General features: G+C 61.7%; 1 protein-coding gene across 8 annotated transcripts in view; it reads right to left on the bottom strand.

Annotated features, from left to right (window-relative positions):
- Window positions 1-6457: 6457 nt before the first annotated feature.
- RERE (arginine-glutamic acid dipeptide repeats) overlaps window positions 6458-14510 on the bottom strand; it is a 426890-nt gene continuing 418837 nt past the window's right edge. For 7 of the 8 annotated variants that reach the window (XM_049618826.1, XM_049618828.1, XM_049618825.1 and 4 more), the window contains 6 exons: window positions 13172-14493; window positions 12840-13062; window positions 11800-12523; window positions 10006-10152; window positions 9340-9520; window positions 6458-8999 (listed from right to left, as the gene is read on the bottom strand). In XM_049618826.1, the coding sequence (XP_049474783.1) occupies window positions 8966-8999; window positions 9340-9520; window positions 10006-10152; window positions 11800-12523; window positions 12840-13062; window positions 13172-14493 (2631 nt within the window). In that variant the 3' untranslated portion in view covers window positions 6458-8965. The remainder of the gene's footprint in view (window positions 9000-9339; window positions 9521-10005; window positions 10153-11799; window positions 12524-12839; window positions 13063-13171; window positions 14494-14510) is intronic. The other variant, XM_049618829.1, reaches the window with a different exon arrangement.

Raw genomic sequence — 14510 nt, 5'->3', positions numbered from 1 at the left:
GACGGGGTCGGGGAGCGGGCGAGCTAGGGAGAGGGGGCCGTTCTCCCTGGAGCTGCCGCGGGAGCAGCGCCCCAGAGAAGAGGGGAAGATATCCGACATCCGAGGTGGGAGCTTGCTTGATGCGTTCGAGGGACCGTAGGCTCCAAAGCGCTCGGGCTGTAAAATGCCGGGTGAGGCGGGAGGCCCGGGAAGGTGCAGCGGCAGACGCCCCTGACTCGACGCATTCACCTGCACCCACCGTCTTCCAGCCGATGGACCTGGACGCATCTGTCTTCTTGTGAGTGTCGAGGTCCTTCGCCACGTGGCTTCTGTCACTCCACCACGCGACGCCCCGAGCTGCGGCCGGGGCCCCTTCCCTTCGCAGCCGGGTGGGCTCTTCTCTCCGGGCCGTGAGCCCTGTGTGCGCCAGGACGGGGGAGGGAGGGGGGTCGTGGCCAGTCCCTGTTGTACCGGCCCGCTGCCCCAGAACTGGGCCTGGCCCCCCCCGCACCCTCACTGAACGCTCCCTGTGTTTGGGGGACACAGGAGACACGGACCACAAGTCCCCCAAAAGCAACAGGGTCCTGGGGCCGTCGCCGGCAGCCAAGGAGGGTCTGGGGTTTACTGGCAGCTAACGTGTCCCATCATCTTTCCGACGAGGCAGGGACAGTAGGCGTGAACCCCCCAGCCTTCTGTGGGCCACCTTCCCCACCTCCCCGTGAGGGCCATGGGCTCCCCCAGGCCTCCCTCAGTGCCCTGCCTGCTGCCCCCTGGAGTTGAGGAGGCTCCTCTGGGTCCCAGAAGTCCAGGCCCTTCCTCTCCGTGGCCCCAGTTCTGGCCCAGGATCTCTGCCCGCTTCCTTGTCTCCAGTCTACCCTCCCCGCCCAACCTCCACCCTGCAGCTGGGGGAGCCATAAACATGCCCGAGTGTATCCCTTGCCTCTGGCTTCCCAGAGCCTCAGCAACCAGCTCGAAACTCCTCATGCCCCACCTGGGCCCTGACCGTCTTCCCAAGCCCATCGCCTCTGTCCGGCTCCAGCCTCCCGTGCTGCGGCCCCAGAACCCTCTCCACCACAGGTGTCCTCTGTGCCTGTGCCCACGCTCTCCCCGCAGGTGAAGTCTTTCTACCTCTTCGCTGCCCATCAATTTCTGAGTCGACTTAGCTCCGTCTAAGACGCCACCTCCTCTGTGCAGCCCACCCTGGTTGGAATCAGTGAGTCCTCTCTCTGTGCCTTCATGACATGCCATTTTAGCCTTGGTAGTTACAAGCTAAGTGAGGTAGGTCTCATCCTCCCTGTTCAGTGTGTAGGTGAAGCAGACAGAATTTGGGTAACTTTTCTTTTCTTCTTTTTCTTTGCATTTATTTTTTGAGAGACAGGGCACAAACAGGGGAGGGGCAGAGAGAGAGAGGGAGAGAGAATCCGAAGCGGGCTCCAGGCTGAGCCGTCAGCACAGAGCCCGACGCGGGGCTCGAACTCACAAACCGTGAGATCGTGACCTGAGCCGAAGCCGGACGCTCAACCGACTGAGGCCCGCTGGCGTCCCTGGGTGACTTTTCTAAGTCACACAATTCCTTTGGGCCTCCTGTTAGTCCCGTGCTTTTCCTGAGACTCCAGACTCCTCCTCCCCCACGTTGATATTGCTTACAAGACCTTCAGATTTTTTAAAATAGGTGGTTTCAGTTGGCTGTCCTGCGGTCTCGGCTGGTTTTGTCCCGAACGGTCACATCTGTGAGTGAGAAGCAGAGAGGCTCCCCTCCCACTCCTGGCTGGCCAGGCCTCGGGCCTTTTTCCTAGAACTTTCGAAGTAAACAGAGGTTTGCTCTTACACGTGGGAATCTGCCCCGAGTCCGTGGGCGGCACAGAGCACAGGCCGCCCTCAGGCCAGCACCCGAATCGCTGCCCTTGACCTTGGGGTCTGTTCCCAGCAGATGGCAGTGGGAGCGGCCACAGGATCCAAACCTCGAGGAGGCCCCGGACCCGCTGAGAGCCACGCCCGCTGGGTTTCCACATCTCAGAGAATCGCTCTCTTCGCTTCGAAAAGGAGCCGTGAGGACGGCGAGGACAGTGGCCACTGCTCACGAGCCCCGGAGTCCTGCCCAGGCCGTGTGGCGAGCTCAGCGGCTTCTTCAGTCTTCTGGCTTCATCGCCCCCCCCGTTCCCCCAGTGAGGGGCAGGGGCTAGTTCTGCTGCGTCTCGCAGACCGACCTGGACCCCGACACAAGCACACTAACCGCCTGGCCCAGGTCACACAGGGTCCCACCCTGGTACCAGGGGCCTCGGACTCCAGCCTCACGCCGCTTGATGTTTCTGGAGCGAGCGTTGGGCCGCCGCGGTCCCTCCCCCCAGCCTGTCTCGGCCTGGCCGTAAGAGGAAAGGGCGAGGAAGCCTTGGCTCTGCGGGCCGGCGATGAGACGGACCCTGTCCAAGCCGCTGAGGCCCAGACACTCCTGACTTCGCCAGCAAACCTGAGCCGTCGACTCTCGTCGCTTGCTGCTGCTTGGGAGTGAACACACCCGCCTCTGCCCGCGGGGCCAGGGGCCAGTCACGAAACCACAGCCTCCCCCGTCTGGTGTCTGCCTTCCCAGGCTGCTAGACCCTGGTCTGGGATACGGGGACTGGGTGAGGCAGCAGCCCCGCCACCCATCACACCGGGCCACAAGTCTCGAGGGAACGGAGGTGGCTTCCCTGGAATGTGCCAGAACTGACAACTGCCAGGCCCCGCGGTGCGGTGAGGCGCTCCGCTCCTTCCTGCCCCCCCCCCCGGTCGTGTTTACGGGGTCTGCAGGTGCGTGCCGTGCCCCCGTCCTGGCTGTGAGGTCGGAGGGCAGCAGAGGACCCTCTTCCTGGAAGACTCGGGAGGAGAGGAGACGTCCAGAGATGGGGCACATTTGGGGCACGGGACCCTCGGGGGCAGCGACAGCTCAGGGGGACTCTTTAGGGGGCTACTGAGGCCACCGTGCCAGAAATCGTCACTGCTGGGGACGTCCCACGGGGTGATCGCCACTCAGCGAGTGTTTACTGAACACCCAGCGTGGGGACTGTGGCTGAGAACAAGAGAAGCGGCTCCTGTCCTCCCATCGTAACTGGGGCCCCTGGCCCCCAGATCTTGCCCCTGCTCCTGTGACCTCTTCCGGTGACCCTTTGCCCAGAACATCCTGCCCCTTCACCTCTGACCCACCAGCCTGGCTGCCGGACTCCAGGAAACGTCTGTTCTTTTCCAAAATACTCGACATCATTCCTACACATCTCTCCCCATCATCGCAGGGCCGGGGACCTCGACCGGTCCCTGCAGCCCGAGCGGCAGATGAGCGGCGTCAGGGCTTTACAGACAGCGCCACCTGGCGGTCAGGACCGGGAGTGGTAGCAAGGACCGAGTTTCAAATCTATTCCGTGGCCCTGCCGTGTAGCTGAGCCCGTGCAAAGAAGGGGAGCAGAGGGGACCTGGGAGTGACATGTGGTGGCCAGGCACATAGAAGACATCAGCCCTTACACAGCTTGTCCTCATGAGGTTGAAAGCGTCTTCTAAGACGTGCCTTAAAGTTTCATCTTTAATTAATTCACTACATTGAGTGCCCACACCCTAGGGGTTCCCCAGAGGCCACCAGCGGATCCCCCCTCCCCAACTGAATCCCAGGGCCAGAGCCGGAGGGGCTGTGATGTCCCAGAGCAGGCACAGCTGGTCAGGGGGAGGCGGGGTTGAGAGCGGCTTGAGGGAGAAAGGGGGCCACTTCAGGTGCCACAGTAGTGACCAGCTCCTCGGAGGGGGCCCAAGGGCACCTCACCCCCACCAACCGCTCCACAGCGCATTTGGACAGTGTGCACCACGGAGTCTCCCTCTGCAAGGGGGCCCTGGTGATTCAGTCAGCAAAGGTTTGCAAAGCAAGTGCCTTCCACCCGCTGGGACCTGGTCCGGTAACGAGGTGCCCAAGGTAAGGGGAGCCGGGTTGGGGTGGGGGGACACAGGCACAGCTTCCGCAGCCTGGGTCCCCGACATGCCAAAAGGAAACAGTTACGACTCGGAAGCTGTTCCTGGCAAACGCAGCTACCGGAGCAGCTGCCTTGGGTCAGAGCACCGGGGCCCAGGACTCAAGCTGCCAGAGCGCCCCAGGGCAGCTGGGAACCCAGTGAGGACCCAGGGAAAGGACACCTCGGATACCGAGACCTCCAAGGACCAAAAACGCGGGACAAAGAAGCCAGTGAGGGTTCACGCGCCCCACGGTAAAGCATGCGCTCCTGAGCCACGGGCTTCGGCCGCGATTGCACCTGCAGCTGCGATGGCCCAACTCCTGCCGGGCCCTGCCTTCCACAGGAGCCCCAGGACTCCAGAGGCTCGCTTTTTCCTGCAGCCTGAGGAATCCAACTGCGCGGCCAACGCTGTGGCCCGCCTCCCCCCAAGCAAGCTCGTCTGTCTGATTTTCCCTGGGAGGGGGGCAGGGAGGCCAGCGTCCCCTTGGTGTCTCCACAGGCCAGCGGGAAGGATCTGCTCAGGGGTCGAGGGCCGGACAGACACCTCCACTGGCCCCGGGGCCTGTCAGCTTGACCCCGCGTGTCGGGTGTAACTGGTCCTGCTCGGATTCCACGGGTCTTGAGTTCGGAGCCGACCGGGTTGGCCAGGAGAGGCCAAGGGTGATGATAGCTGGTCTGTGTCGGTGCCAGATCACACTCAGGTGCTCAGGGTCTCACCGCGTGGTCTCCGGAGACTGGCGAGGGGCGTCCCCAAACGTCTCTTGAGCTTCCACACAGCACTCCAGCCCTGACCCTCACCCATCGGCCGTCTGCACTCACAACCGTTCAGCTCCGCGTTCCTGGTATTTGAGGGTCACCTCCATGTGTATGTGGGAGGTCACTGCTCATCTCTCTGTTGTGCATCCTCACCCTACAGACAAGCGACCTCCATTTACATAGGTGGCGCCCACGCGGGGCACCCCGTTCACCTGCGCTCACCAGAGACATTTATCAATACAGCGACCACGCGCCCAGCCCTGCAAAATATCACTTCCTTAGTTTGCAGCAGGTTGGGAGCAGGATGGGAGGGGCTGCTGAGCCACCCCGGCCAAGCTGAAGATCCACTCACAGGGGCCCAGGGGCAGAGGGGCGCCCCAGCGCCAGCTCATCTGAGGAGCGTAGCTAGTGATGAGGGCCTGGCCAGGGGCACAGTGGCCGGACGGCAGACCCTTTCTCCGCGTGAATCCATTGCCGCAGGCCCTCTGCCTCGGAAAGGGTGCGTGGCAGGGTGGGGACAATGGCCACAGTTGTCCACACCGGAGAAACTACTACAACCTGTGCAGCTCTGATGAGGGTCCTTTCTGCAGCATAAATCCACACATCCATTCACAGACACGCAAGTCTGATCATTCAACCTACTTGAAATTGGTATTCATAAATTCAGGTCTACGAAACACTATTTTCATAAAGTACAGTGGATAAAAGACCAGCAAAGAAGGCACCTGGGTTCCAGCTGCTTCCCCCTTCCCTCTACGCCCCTGGCCGCTCCCATCCTGCCTGTTCGTCCCTGACCCGGAACGACAGTCACCCCTGTGCCCCCTCTGCAGGCCCCTCAACTTTGTCCCCCCTAACTACCCAAGCTGCTGAGCGGGACTCCTGCTGTTGGGAGGACACAGAAGCGTCTCTAGGGCCACCGATGTGCAGGCCACCCGGGACCCTCTGGTTGGCAAAGTTTTCTCGTCCAAGGTCAGTAGTTCTGACACGTGCCGTTCCCCAGGCCTTCCCCACCACGGGAGTCTGTCTGCCTGGTTTGAGGGCAGTTTATCAATAGTAAGTGCTCTGGGTTGCTCTCACTCCATCTCCCGGGACATCTAGAAACCCGTATCCCAGATGGAGAGGTGAGCGTATAAATTTCCAGGGACAGTCTGGAAGCTTCAAGAAAATGCCCTTGCCGGTCGCCGAAAGCACGGCCCGAATCCATTCTGATGACTGCTGCCTCCTCACGGCCACGTCCACACCCTGCAGGCCATCTGCTGTCCGTCCCTCTGCGATGGGGTGATCCCAGAGAGCAACTCTGAGGGTGGGCTAGGGCACTGGCAGGCCTCCAGGAGAGGGGGAGAGGGGACAGGAGTAGGAGGCCACCGTGCTGGTGGGTGGCTCAGACCTCTCCTCTGAGCAGGGGAAGGAGCTACACGCCCCTTCACCTGGGAGGGTGCCTGCTCCTGGTCCCAGGGCCATCACCCCCAGACCCATTCTGCTGCTTGGCTGAGCTCACTGCAGCCAGTCAGGCTGGAGCAAGCCCCTGGCAGCACTCAGCCAGAGAAACCCTGCCCTTCCTACCAGGCATGGCAGACAGGAATCTTTCTGGAAGCTGCTCTGGAGGGCTGGCGAGCCGCGTGCCAGTAACGGCGGGGAACCGGGCGCTCCCCTCCGCCCCTTGCCCGCCCTGGGGGACCTAGGTGGAGGGCGACTGCCAATCTCCCCGCCCGCTCCCAGGAATGAGACACAGTCCACCGGTCAACACCCAGCTGTTGTAGTGTAGCTCGGTTTTATTTATGTCCACAAATATTTCAAAAAAATTACAAAAGACTCAAAATGGAGAGAACACAGAAGTCACGATTTCTGGGTGTCTACTCTGTTTACACTGTGTTATCTCATGGCAAACTACTCATATATACATTTAGCTTCAAGATATATATAAACGTAGCAAATCAGAATGTACACTCTGCTCCTGCAGTGAAACAAAGCTCAATCTTGACAACATTCAACAAGATACGTACAAAACACAGAAAAGCAAAACCAAACTTCAAACAAAAGGAAGGAAAATCCAAAAGGAAACCAAGGGGTCGGGCTTCAAAGACACTGTGAAGGTCTGGGGCCTCCTAAACCAAGTGCAGCTGACCAGGTGAGGGTTTCGGGTTGCAGGTTTTTAAGTGGAAGAATCTCAGTGCTTCACCCTGGGATATGGGGAAAGAACCAAAACCGAACAAGGAAACGCCTGCAGACGGTTTTCAAGTCGAGACTTCCGACTACTTCACTCCGTCTCTTCTTTGGAAAAACGGAGGACACAGAGAGGCGGTAAAGGTTTAACTGAATGGCAGGCACGGAAACCAAAGATGGCAGAGAAGGTGGGGGCAGCGGGGCAGGGGCTGCAGGAGAGCCGGCCCGCCCCCCCAGAGGAAACAAGTGCCTCGTGCCCGTGCAGCCCCCAGTCTGATGGCACAGGGTCCATCTGAGCTCGCCTCCCTTCTAAGGAGCTAAAGTTAAGGCAGAAATGGAATGAGAGAAAAATCAAAGGAGAGAACCACAAACATTCCCAACAGACAAAACAATCCTCTATCTGTCCCGACGGAAACCAACCGTAGTTTTAACAGAAACTGGAAACGGCCCTGATGCAGGCTTGAATCCGGAACCTGGGTCTGAGCTCACACCTGCTGGCTTCTGGGTCAAAGCGCCAGCCTCTCTTCCTGCCCCCGACTCGGCTCCAGCCCTAGACACGCCCCACACGTCCACCGACCCACACGTGCTCTTGTCATCCCACAGCTCTTGGATGTGACTCCCAGTCTGAGGGGAGAGGAGCGGGGAAAGGTCACGTCCTGACAGAACACTTCATCAACAGGCGCAGACACCCCCCACGCCCGGCCCCGCTCTGGAGAAAGTGCATCGCGTCCACAACTAGGAAGGAGAGGCGGCCCCCCTGCAGAGCAGCCCGAGCCCTCAGAGGGGCAGCTCCCAGGCAGAAGGAAGCCATTCCGACCAGGAACGAGAGCAAGAGTGGGACTCAAACGGCGTCCCCACCCATAACCGTGCCAACTCCGGGCCTCCCTCAAGCAAAAGCGGCCTCAGGCCGTGCAGCAGGGGTGGCCTGGCCTCAGTGCAGGGAGATCCTAGTGATGACACACAACAGGGGAAGTTTCTAACAGATTCCTTTGGCAAGCGTGTGCTATTTGTAGGGAATCGTTTTCTTGTTGAATTTTCTAGAATGTTTCCGAAATTGTCAGAGTATTTAAGAAGGCAGTTCACCCAGAAGAGCCAAATGTGTGTGCATAGAAACGTATAAGGAAATCTACAATCAGACACATAGAAACATGTGCTTTCTATCCCGTGGAGACAGAACAAGGTGGACACTTAACTCCAGCGCTCCTGGTACAAAATAAAAAAGGTTCGATCTAACAAATATCCGCACCTCTGGCGAAGCACAAGCTAGGAACAGACAGAAGTGAAAACCAAGGCAGCAAAACAAAGAAACGGTTTGTGACATCGTCCCTGCAAACCCCTGGATGCCCACTGCTGCGACCAAACCTCGTCCCAAGCTCCTGCCCGTTTGTAATTAGTAACGCCCATCTGTTCCCTTTAATTAAAGGGATAATTATATATAACTTTTTATTAAAAAATCAACTCTGTATTCTGTCAATAGCTGGTAGGAATTCACAATTAGTGACATGGCTGGAAAAAATAGATCAGAATAGTTTGTGGAAGAAAAAAAATGCCGTTCTAAAATTATTTATTTACAGACGTAAAAAGCCATGCTGCAGAACTTTCTCAAATTATGAAGATTTCCTACAATGTATTAAAATAAAAGTTTTTTTAAAAATTATAGCTCTTGGATTCCAAACACCTATGCCACCTATCTGCAGACCTCGTGGGCTCTGGGACACACGTGGCTGAGTGTGTCTGCACACACAGTGAAGGGTGTGAACTGGATTCTAGCACCTGCCAAGAAATCAAGGAAGGAAAAGAAAACTAAAGCCAAACCCCAAGATTGCAGGGAAAGTTTTCTGAATGTTCAGTCCAGTCCAGGACTCACTAAGTTTCTGGGGGACTGTCATGCAGGGAGACCCAAACCAGTCTCAAGGTATTCTCTCTACAAACAAACACTATTATGCTGATAACATTTTTAGTTGTGGGGTTTTTAAATATATAAAGAAATCTTTAGAAGATATTCTTTTTGCTTCTGTAGCTCGTATTGTATGTAAAAAGTCCTGTTTCTCCCCCCCAAGAATTGGGGTTTCCACAGCCAGCGTTAACAAATAAATAACTTATAACTGCTTGTCACCTTCTTTCTTCAGTCGACTAGAAAGGGAAAACAGGGAGAAAGTATTCAGCACCAGGCCTGGGCAGGTGCCACCAGGCATGCAGCTCGAGGGTCCAGGTGACCAGAGTGGCCTCCCGTGCAGCCGACCCTCCCCTCGTCTCCCTCCCGTCAAGATGGCTCCTTGGGAGTCCCCGCCAGGGGCCCGCAGAGCCATGGGGGGCGGGGGAGCGTGGCCTTTGTGGAAACGGGCGAAGCACACGGTGGGCACGGCCAGGAGGGGTGACCGCCAGGCTGGGTCAGTGGCCACAGGTGGGACAGGTGGGAGCCTGGGCTCAGACAGTGAGGCCCTCCCTCCCTCCCGGCCCCTCCCCGCCTCACCTGTAATAATCTTCCTGACTTGGTAGGTGGCCACCGTGCATGTGGGGGTGTCCGTGCAGCCACTGCTGCTCCATGGCCAGTCTCTGCAGCTCTGCTGACTGGGCGTGCATGGCCTGCAGCTGGTGGGCCGCAGACATGGGGGGTGGGATGGCCCCAGGCAGGTCTCGGGGGTAGGGGGTACCTGCCAGACACAGAACGGCCTTTGAGACAGAGGGGCCAAGGGAGCGGCCGGGACGAGGCTGGCGAGGAGGTCAGGTCAGGAGACGGCCTCCCGAGGCGGGGAGCAGGAGGGCTGCTCACTCCGCAGGGACCCGGGGAGCAGGTTACTGCCCCTGCGATCCCCTGACCCCAGGGGTGCGGAGGCTGGGGGAATACGGACGGAATACACGCTCCCTCGTCCTCAGGCCTCGTGGCTCAGGCTCTTCTTCACAGAGGTCCGCTCTGACCCCTCAATGTAAATTCAGCGCCCCTGTTGTTCCTTCACGTCGCACTGCCCTCGTCCTGGCTCTTCTGCGTCTCTACCCATCCCCCCCCCCACCAGCTCTCGGGAAGCGTCCTCGGGTATTTGCTAAAGAGGTGGATGAGGGAATGAACGAACGGGACGTCAGATACCAACCCAACTCTCGCACCGGACCTGGACCCCTCTTTCCCCAGGTGCGTTCTTACCAAAAACTGGATGACGAAGCATCTCGTGCTCATGGGGGGGCTGTCCAAGCAGAGGGTTGGGGAGGGTGCCGGGGGGGTAGGGAAAGCGAGCCAGGTGAGGGCCAGCGGTCAGGGGGTCAACCAGCGGGTGCACCGGGCCTGCTGAACCTAAAAGAGGGGCAGAAGTCCAGATGCGGGCGGTGAGGGGTGCCGGGGCTCTCTCCGTGTCTGCCCTCCTTGGCCGTGACTACCGGTGGCTTCCTCCTCACCACGGCCGGCTCCCGGCCACCAGGGCCACCAAAAGTCCTGACCCACGGTGGCTGCCCTCACCCCCACCCGCGGGAAAGTTCCAGAAAGCAACAGGGAGGTAAAGAGCCGGCTATTCACACACAGCCCTTCCGCTCACTCCTGAGCATGGCTAGAGGCACAGTCTCCCCCCCCCACCCCCGCCACCGTCTTGCCGAGGACCCCATGTCATCAGAGCCCACCCAGCCCAACACCCCAGGCTTGCCCTGCACCTGTCAGGTCCACCGGAACCCGAGGGCCGCTCGGGTCCAGCCAGCGTTTCTCGCCCGGCTGCCAGCCGGACTGGCAACGCTGCCCAGAGCTGCCTCCCTGGCCCTCTGCCCAGCAGCCGGCGGGGTGAGACTCACTAAGCCCCGCCTTCTCCTCTCAGGCCAGGTGCCCCTGCTCGCCCAGTCCCTGCGGACGTCCCTGCCCACCGTCGAGCCTGCTCAAAAGTTGCCGTCTTGGCGAGCTTTCCTCTCTAACAGCAACCTTGCCCCCAGCTCCCCTGTTCCCTGTCCCTGCTCTGCTGTCGTCCAGAACACGCGCTGCTTTTCACACTCCAAGATACGCTGACTGACCGCTTCTAGGCTGGGAAGGTAACGCGCGTAGGGCTGCTGTCAACACTGACAACTGTGCCCGACACATCACAGGCGCTCAGTCAAGTATCTGCCAAGCGGATGAATGCCGTATGAACGGACGACTGCCTGTCCCCACGCGGCATTAGGACACATCCACCGGCCACGGAGCTTAGCCCATGCCGGGTGGCCACGAGGTTCCAGACGTCAGGACTATGGGGCAGACGTGACAGCTCCTCGGCTCCCCCAGAACCATCCTCGTGCACGGAGTCCGGGCTCCCTGCCTCGGGGCTGGGCGCACAGGTAGGAGGAAGGTGCGGGCCTCCCCGCCTCCGGTCCTGCTCCATCTGTCACCCTCCTCCCTAGTCCGGAGGCAGGTCTACCCGCTTGGGAGTCCCGCACGTGGGCTGTGCCACGGGAGCCCACGGCAGGCCCCGGGGCCCCGGGGCCGGCACAGCCCCCCTCACCCCAGCCGGCCGGTCGGCGGGCCCGGGGGAGCTCTCGTTCCCAGGGCGGACAGAGAGAGCCGGGTGGTCCCGACGGGATGAGCCAGCAGAAGCCCGGGCCCCGCCCCTCAGTGGGGAACAGAAGGAATGTTCTCTTTAAGTCCTCACTCGAAGATTCCTTCGAGCCTCCCTGGTGTCCCCTGGCCTCGCCTGGGCTCCAAGGCCCCACCTCCCGCCCTGAACCCGCCTCAGTGAGCACAGGCTGCTTCCCGCTATCCCTGGCACCGGAGGCACAGGACCAAGAAACGAAGCTTTAACCAGGAGACCGCAAGCTGAGGATTCCCAGACAGACGCTGAACGTCCTCAGGTCTGTCAGGAATTGAGGATTCCTTCGGGAAAGAACCGCCTCTGCCTCCGGACAGCGGCTCTGCCCGTCTGGTCCGTACCTTGTCGACCAGAGCTCAGCCCACAGCACCCTGTCACAGCCCGGCCCGGGGGGCACCCACCTTGATGGAGGGGGTCCTGCTGGTGGAGGTGAAGGTGTGAGTGGATGTGTGAGTGCTGGTGGTGGTGCGGAGTCACGTTGAACATCTGCAGGCGGGCCAGGGGGTCGCTGGTCAGCGAGGCCATGCGCTCGGCGTGGATCCGCTCGGCCGCCAGTCTATCAGGGTAGCTCATCTCAGGCCGCAGCTGGGGGCCCGCCAGGGCCAGTCTCTCCCGCTCCAGGGGGTTCAGGCCCGGGTGGAAAGAAGCAAAAGGGTGGGGGCCCGCAGTGGGGGGGATGGTGAGGGCGCTGTGCCGGGCGAAGTGCTCCATGGGGTTGGTGGCTGGGTGCAGGGGATCCAGCTCCGGGGGCTTCACCTCGAAGCCCGGCTTCATCCTCTCCCGCAGCTCCCGCTCGCGGATCTCCCGCTCGCGGATCTCCCTCTCCCGGAGCTCCCGCTCGCGGATGGTGGGGTCCACGTTGTAGAGGCCGGGCATGTGGTAGGCCAGCAGGGGGTCGGTAGGGTTGAGGGGCATGTAGAAGGGGTGGTTGCGGTTGGTGGGCGACATGACGTGGGGCCGAGCGTACTCGCTCAGAGTCCGAAGAGCGGGAGTGTCGGGCCCGATGTACGGAGGCACCGCAGCAATGGTGGTTGGTGGCGGCTCGAAGGATGGCCGCATGTGGCCGGGACCACTGAGCTGGGGGTCGCTGAGGCGGCCCTCGTGGGCTGAGCTGGACGCCTTCTGCTGAAGGAAGGGGGCGGGGGTGTGAGCGGCAGGTGCCCAGCTGCCGGCCTGTACCGACCAGCCAACCTGGTCCCTCCTCCCCAACACCAGGGGCCAGCCCCAACCATGGCCGGGGACAGGCTTGGGCCGCAAGCATGCGGTCTGGACCCTGCTGGGACAGCCTGCTCTGCGCTTTCGGCTTCCCTTGTGCCCCAGCCGGGGCTGTGCATCTGAGAGAAAAGATAATGCCCGCGGGCATCCGAGAGTGTAGCTGAGACGGTGAGCCCCAGAGCGGGGCCGCAGACGGACGCCACGAGCCTGGTGGACCCCAACTTACGGCCGCTCGCTCCGCCTCCCGCTCCCGCTCGCGCTCCCGTTCGCGCTCCTTCTCCTTCTCCTTCTCGCGCTCTCGTTCCTCGCGTGCTTTCTGCTCAGCCTCCCGTTTGGCCTTCTCGATGGCCTCCTCCCTCTTCTTGGCCAGTTTGGATCCCGCCAGAGGCATGAAATACAGGTCCGTCCGCGCACACGAGTTGTACCCACGGTCCAGGTGTTTGTAGAACCTGAAGAAGGGTCACATCTCTCGATGGGGCCCTGCCGGGGCCTCCGCCTGCCCTAGCCGCCCAGCCTGTCCCTGCCCTGGTTGTGCCCACGCTCCGGGGAAGCCGCTACCTGGCTGACTGGCTGGCATGGCTGGGGGTGTCCACCACAGTGGGCTCAGGGGACGGGCTCCTAGGCGGGGGCGGGGGGCTTTCGGGCTCCTCGGCATCATCCAGAGCCTCTTCCTTGATCTGGACGGTGGGGAGCGGGCAGGCTGTCCCCCCGGGTACGCCGCCTCCCGAAGAAACGGCGGCAGAGCAGGGTGGCGGGGCTGAGGGGCCAGGCCCCGCGGGTGGGGTGGAGGTGGAAGAGCAGGCGGGGGGAGTGATGGGAGGGGGGCCCCCAGGGACAAAGGGGTGCTGAGCAAATGGGGGCTGGGGAGGCACCTGGTGGAGGCCTGCTGGGGGGTGAGCGGCAGGGGGCAGGCTCTGGCTCTGGGTCAGCACTGGGGGCTGGGCAGGGGAGGAGGGCAAGGGCTGGCTCTGCGGCATGAGCTGCAGGGGAGGCGGGTGGGCCGAGGGAGGGTGGTGCGTGGACAGCGAGCTCAGGGGCTTCAGTGCCGGTGGGGGCGGGAGGTTGGCATTCATGGAGAAGGGCGAGGGCCCTGAGAGGTGAGGCGGGTGCTTGTGGGCTTGTGGGGCCGGCAGCTGGGGGATGGGCGTGGTGGGTGGGGGCTTGATGTGGGGCATGGCCAAGGGGGCCGGCGGCAGGGGCTGCTCCCGAGGAGGCTGCTGGGGCTGCAGTGCTGACTGCGAGGCTGGGGGCTGCAGGGAGGCATGAGGGAGAGCTGATGCCTGAGGGGCCTGGGGAGGGAGACCAAAGGGCTGAGGGGGGCCTGGGTGCTGCAGCAGGGGCCCGGCCTGGAGGCTATGGGGGCCGCCCGGGCCCTGACTATGCAGCGGGGGCTGGCCGTGAGGTGGGGCGGAGGGCTGGCCAGCCGGCGCGGTCAGGGGCTGCAGCGGGGGATGGGGTGAGGGCAGCCGCTGTGGGTGCAGGGCGGGTGCCTGCTGGATGTGCGCATGGGGAGCGGGAGCCGCTGGGGCCTGCGGCTGGCTGGGGGGCTGGGAGGCTGAGGGGGAGCCCTGGGGAGGGCCCGCAGTGGCAGAGGGCACGGGTCCCGGTGCGGGGAGCTGGGGGGTCCCTGGGGGGGCGGCAGAGGGAGCCGGAGTGGCCGCACTGGGAGCCTGCAAGGCCGGTGGCTGGGCCTGTAGCATCTGCTGCTGGGCCGAAGAGTCCGAGTCGCTCTCGTTGTCCTGGGGGCTGGGGATGCTGGGGGACGTGCTGCGATTGTCCTGGTCGATGTCTTTGGGGTCACTGCTGCCCTCATCGTTGACGCTGCGGCTGTCAGAACTCTCTCCCTCGCCTTCGGATGGCGAGTTGGGCCGGCTGATTTCCTAGGACCGGAGATGGG

The sequence above is a fragment of the Panthera uncia genome (assembly GCF_023721935.1).
Source record: "Panthera uncia isolate 11264 chromosome C1 unlocalized genomic scaffold, Puncia_PCG_1.0 HiC_scaffold_4, whole genome shotgun sequence".
NCBI lineage: Eukaryota > Metazoa > Chordata > Mammalia > Carnivora > Felidae > Panthera > Panthera uncia.
Note: the sequence above shows the minus strand (reverse complement) of the source record. Positions and strands in the feature narration are given on the sequence as shown.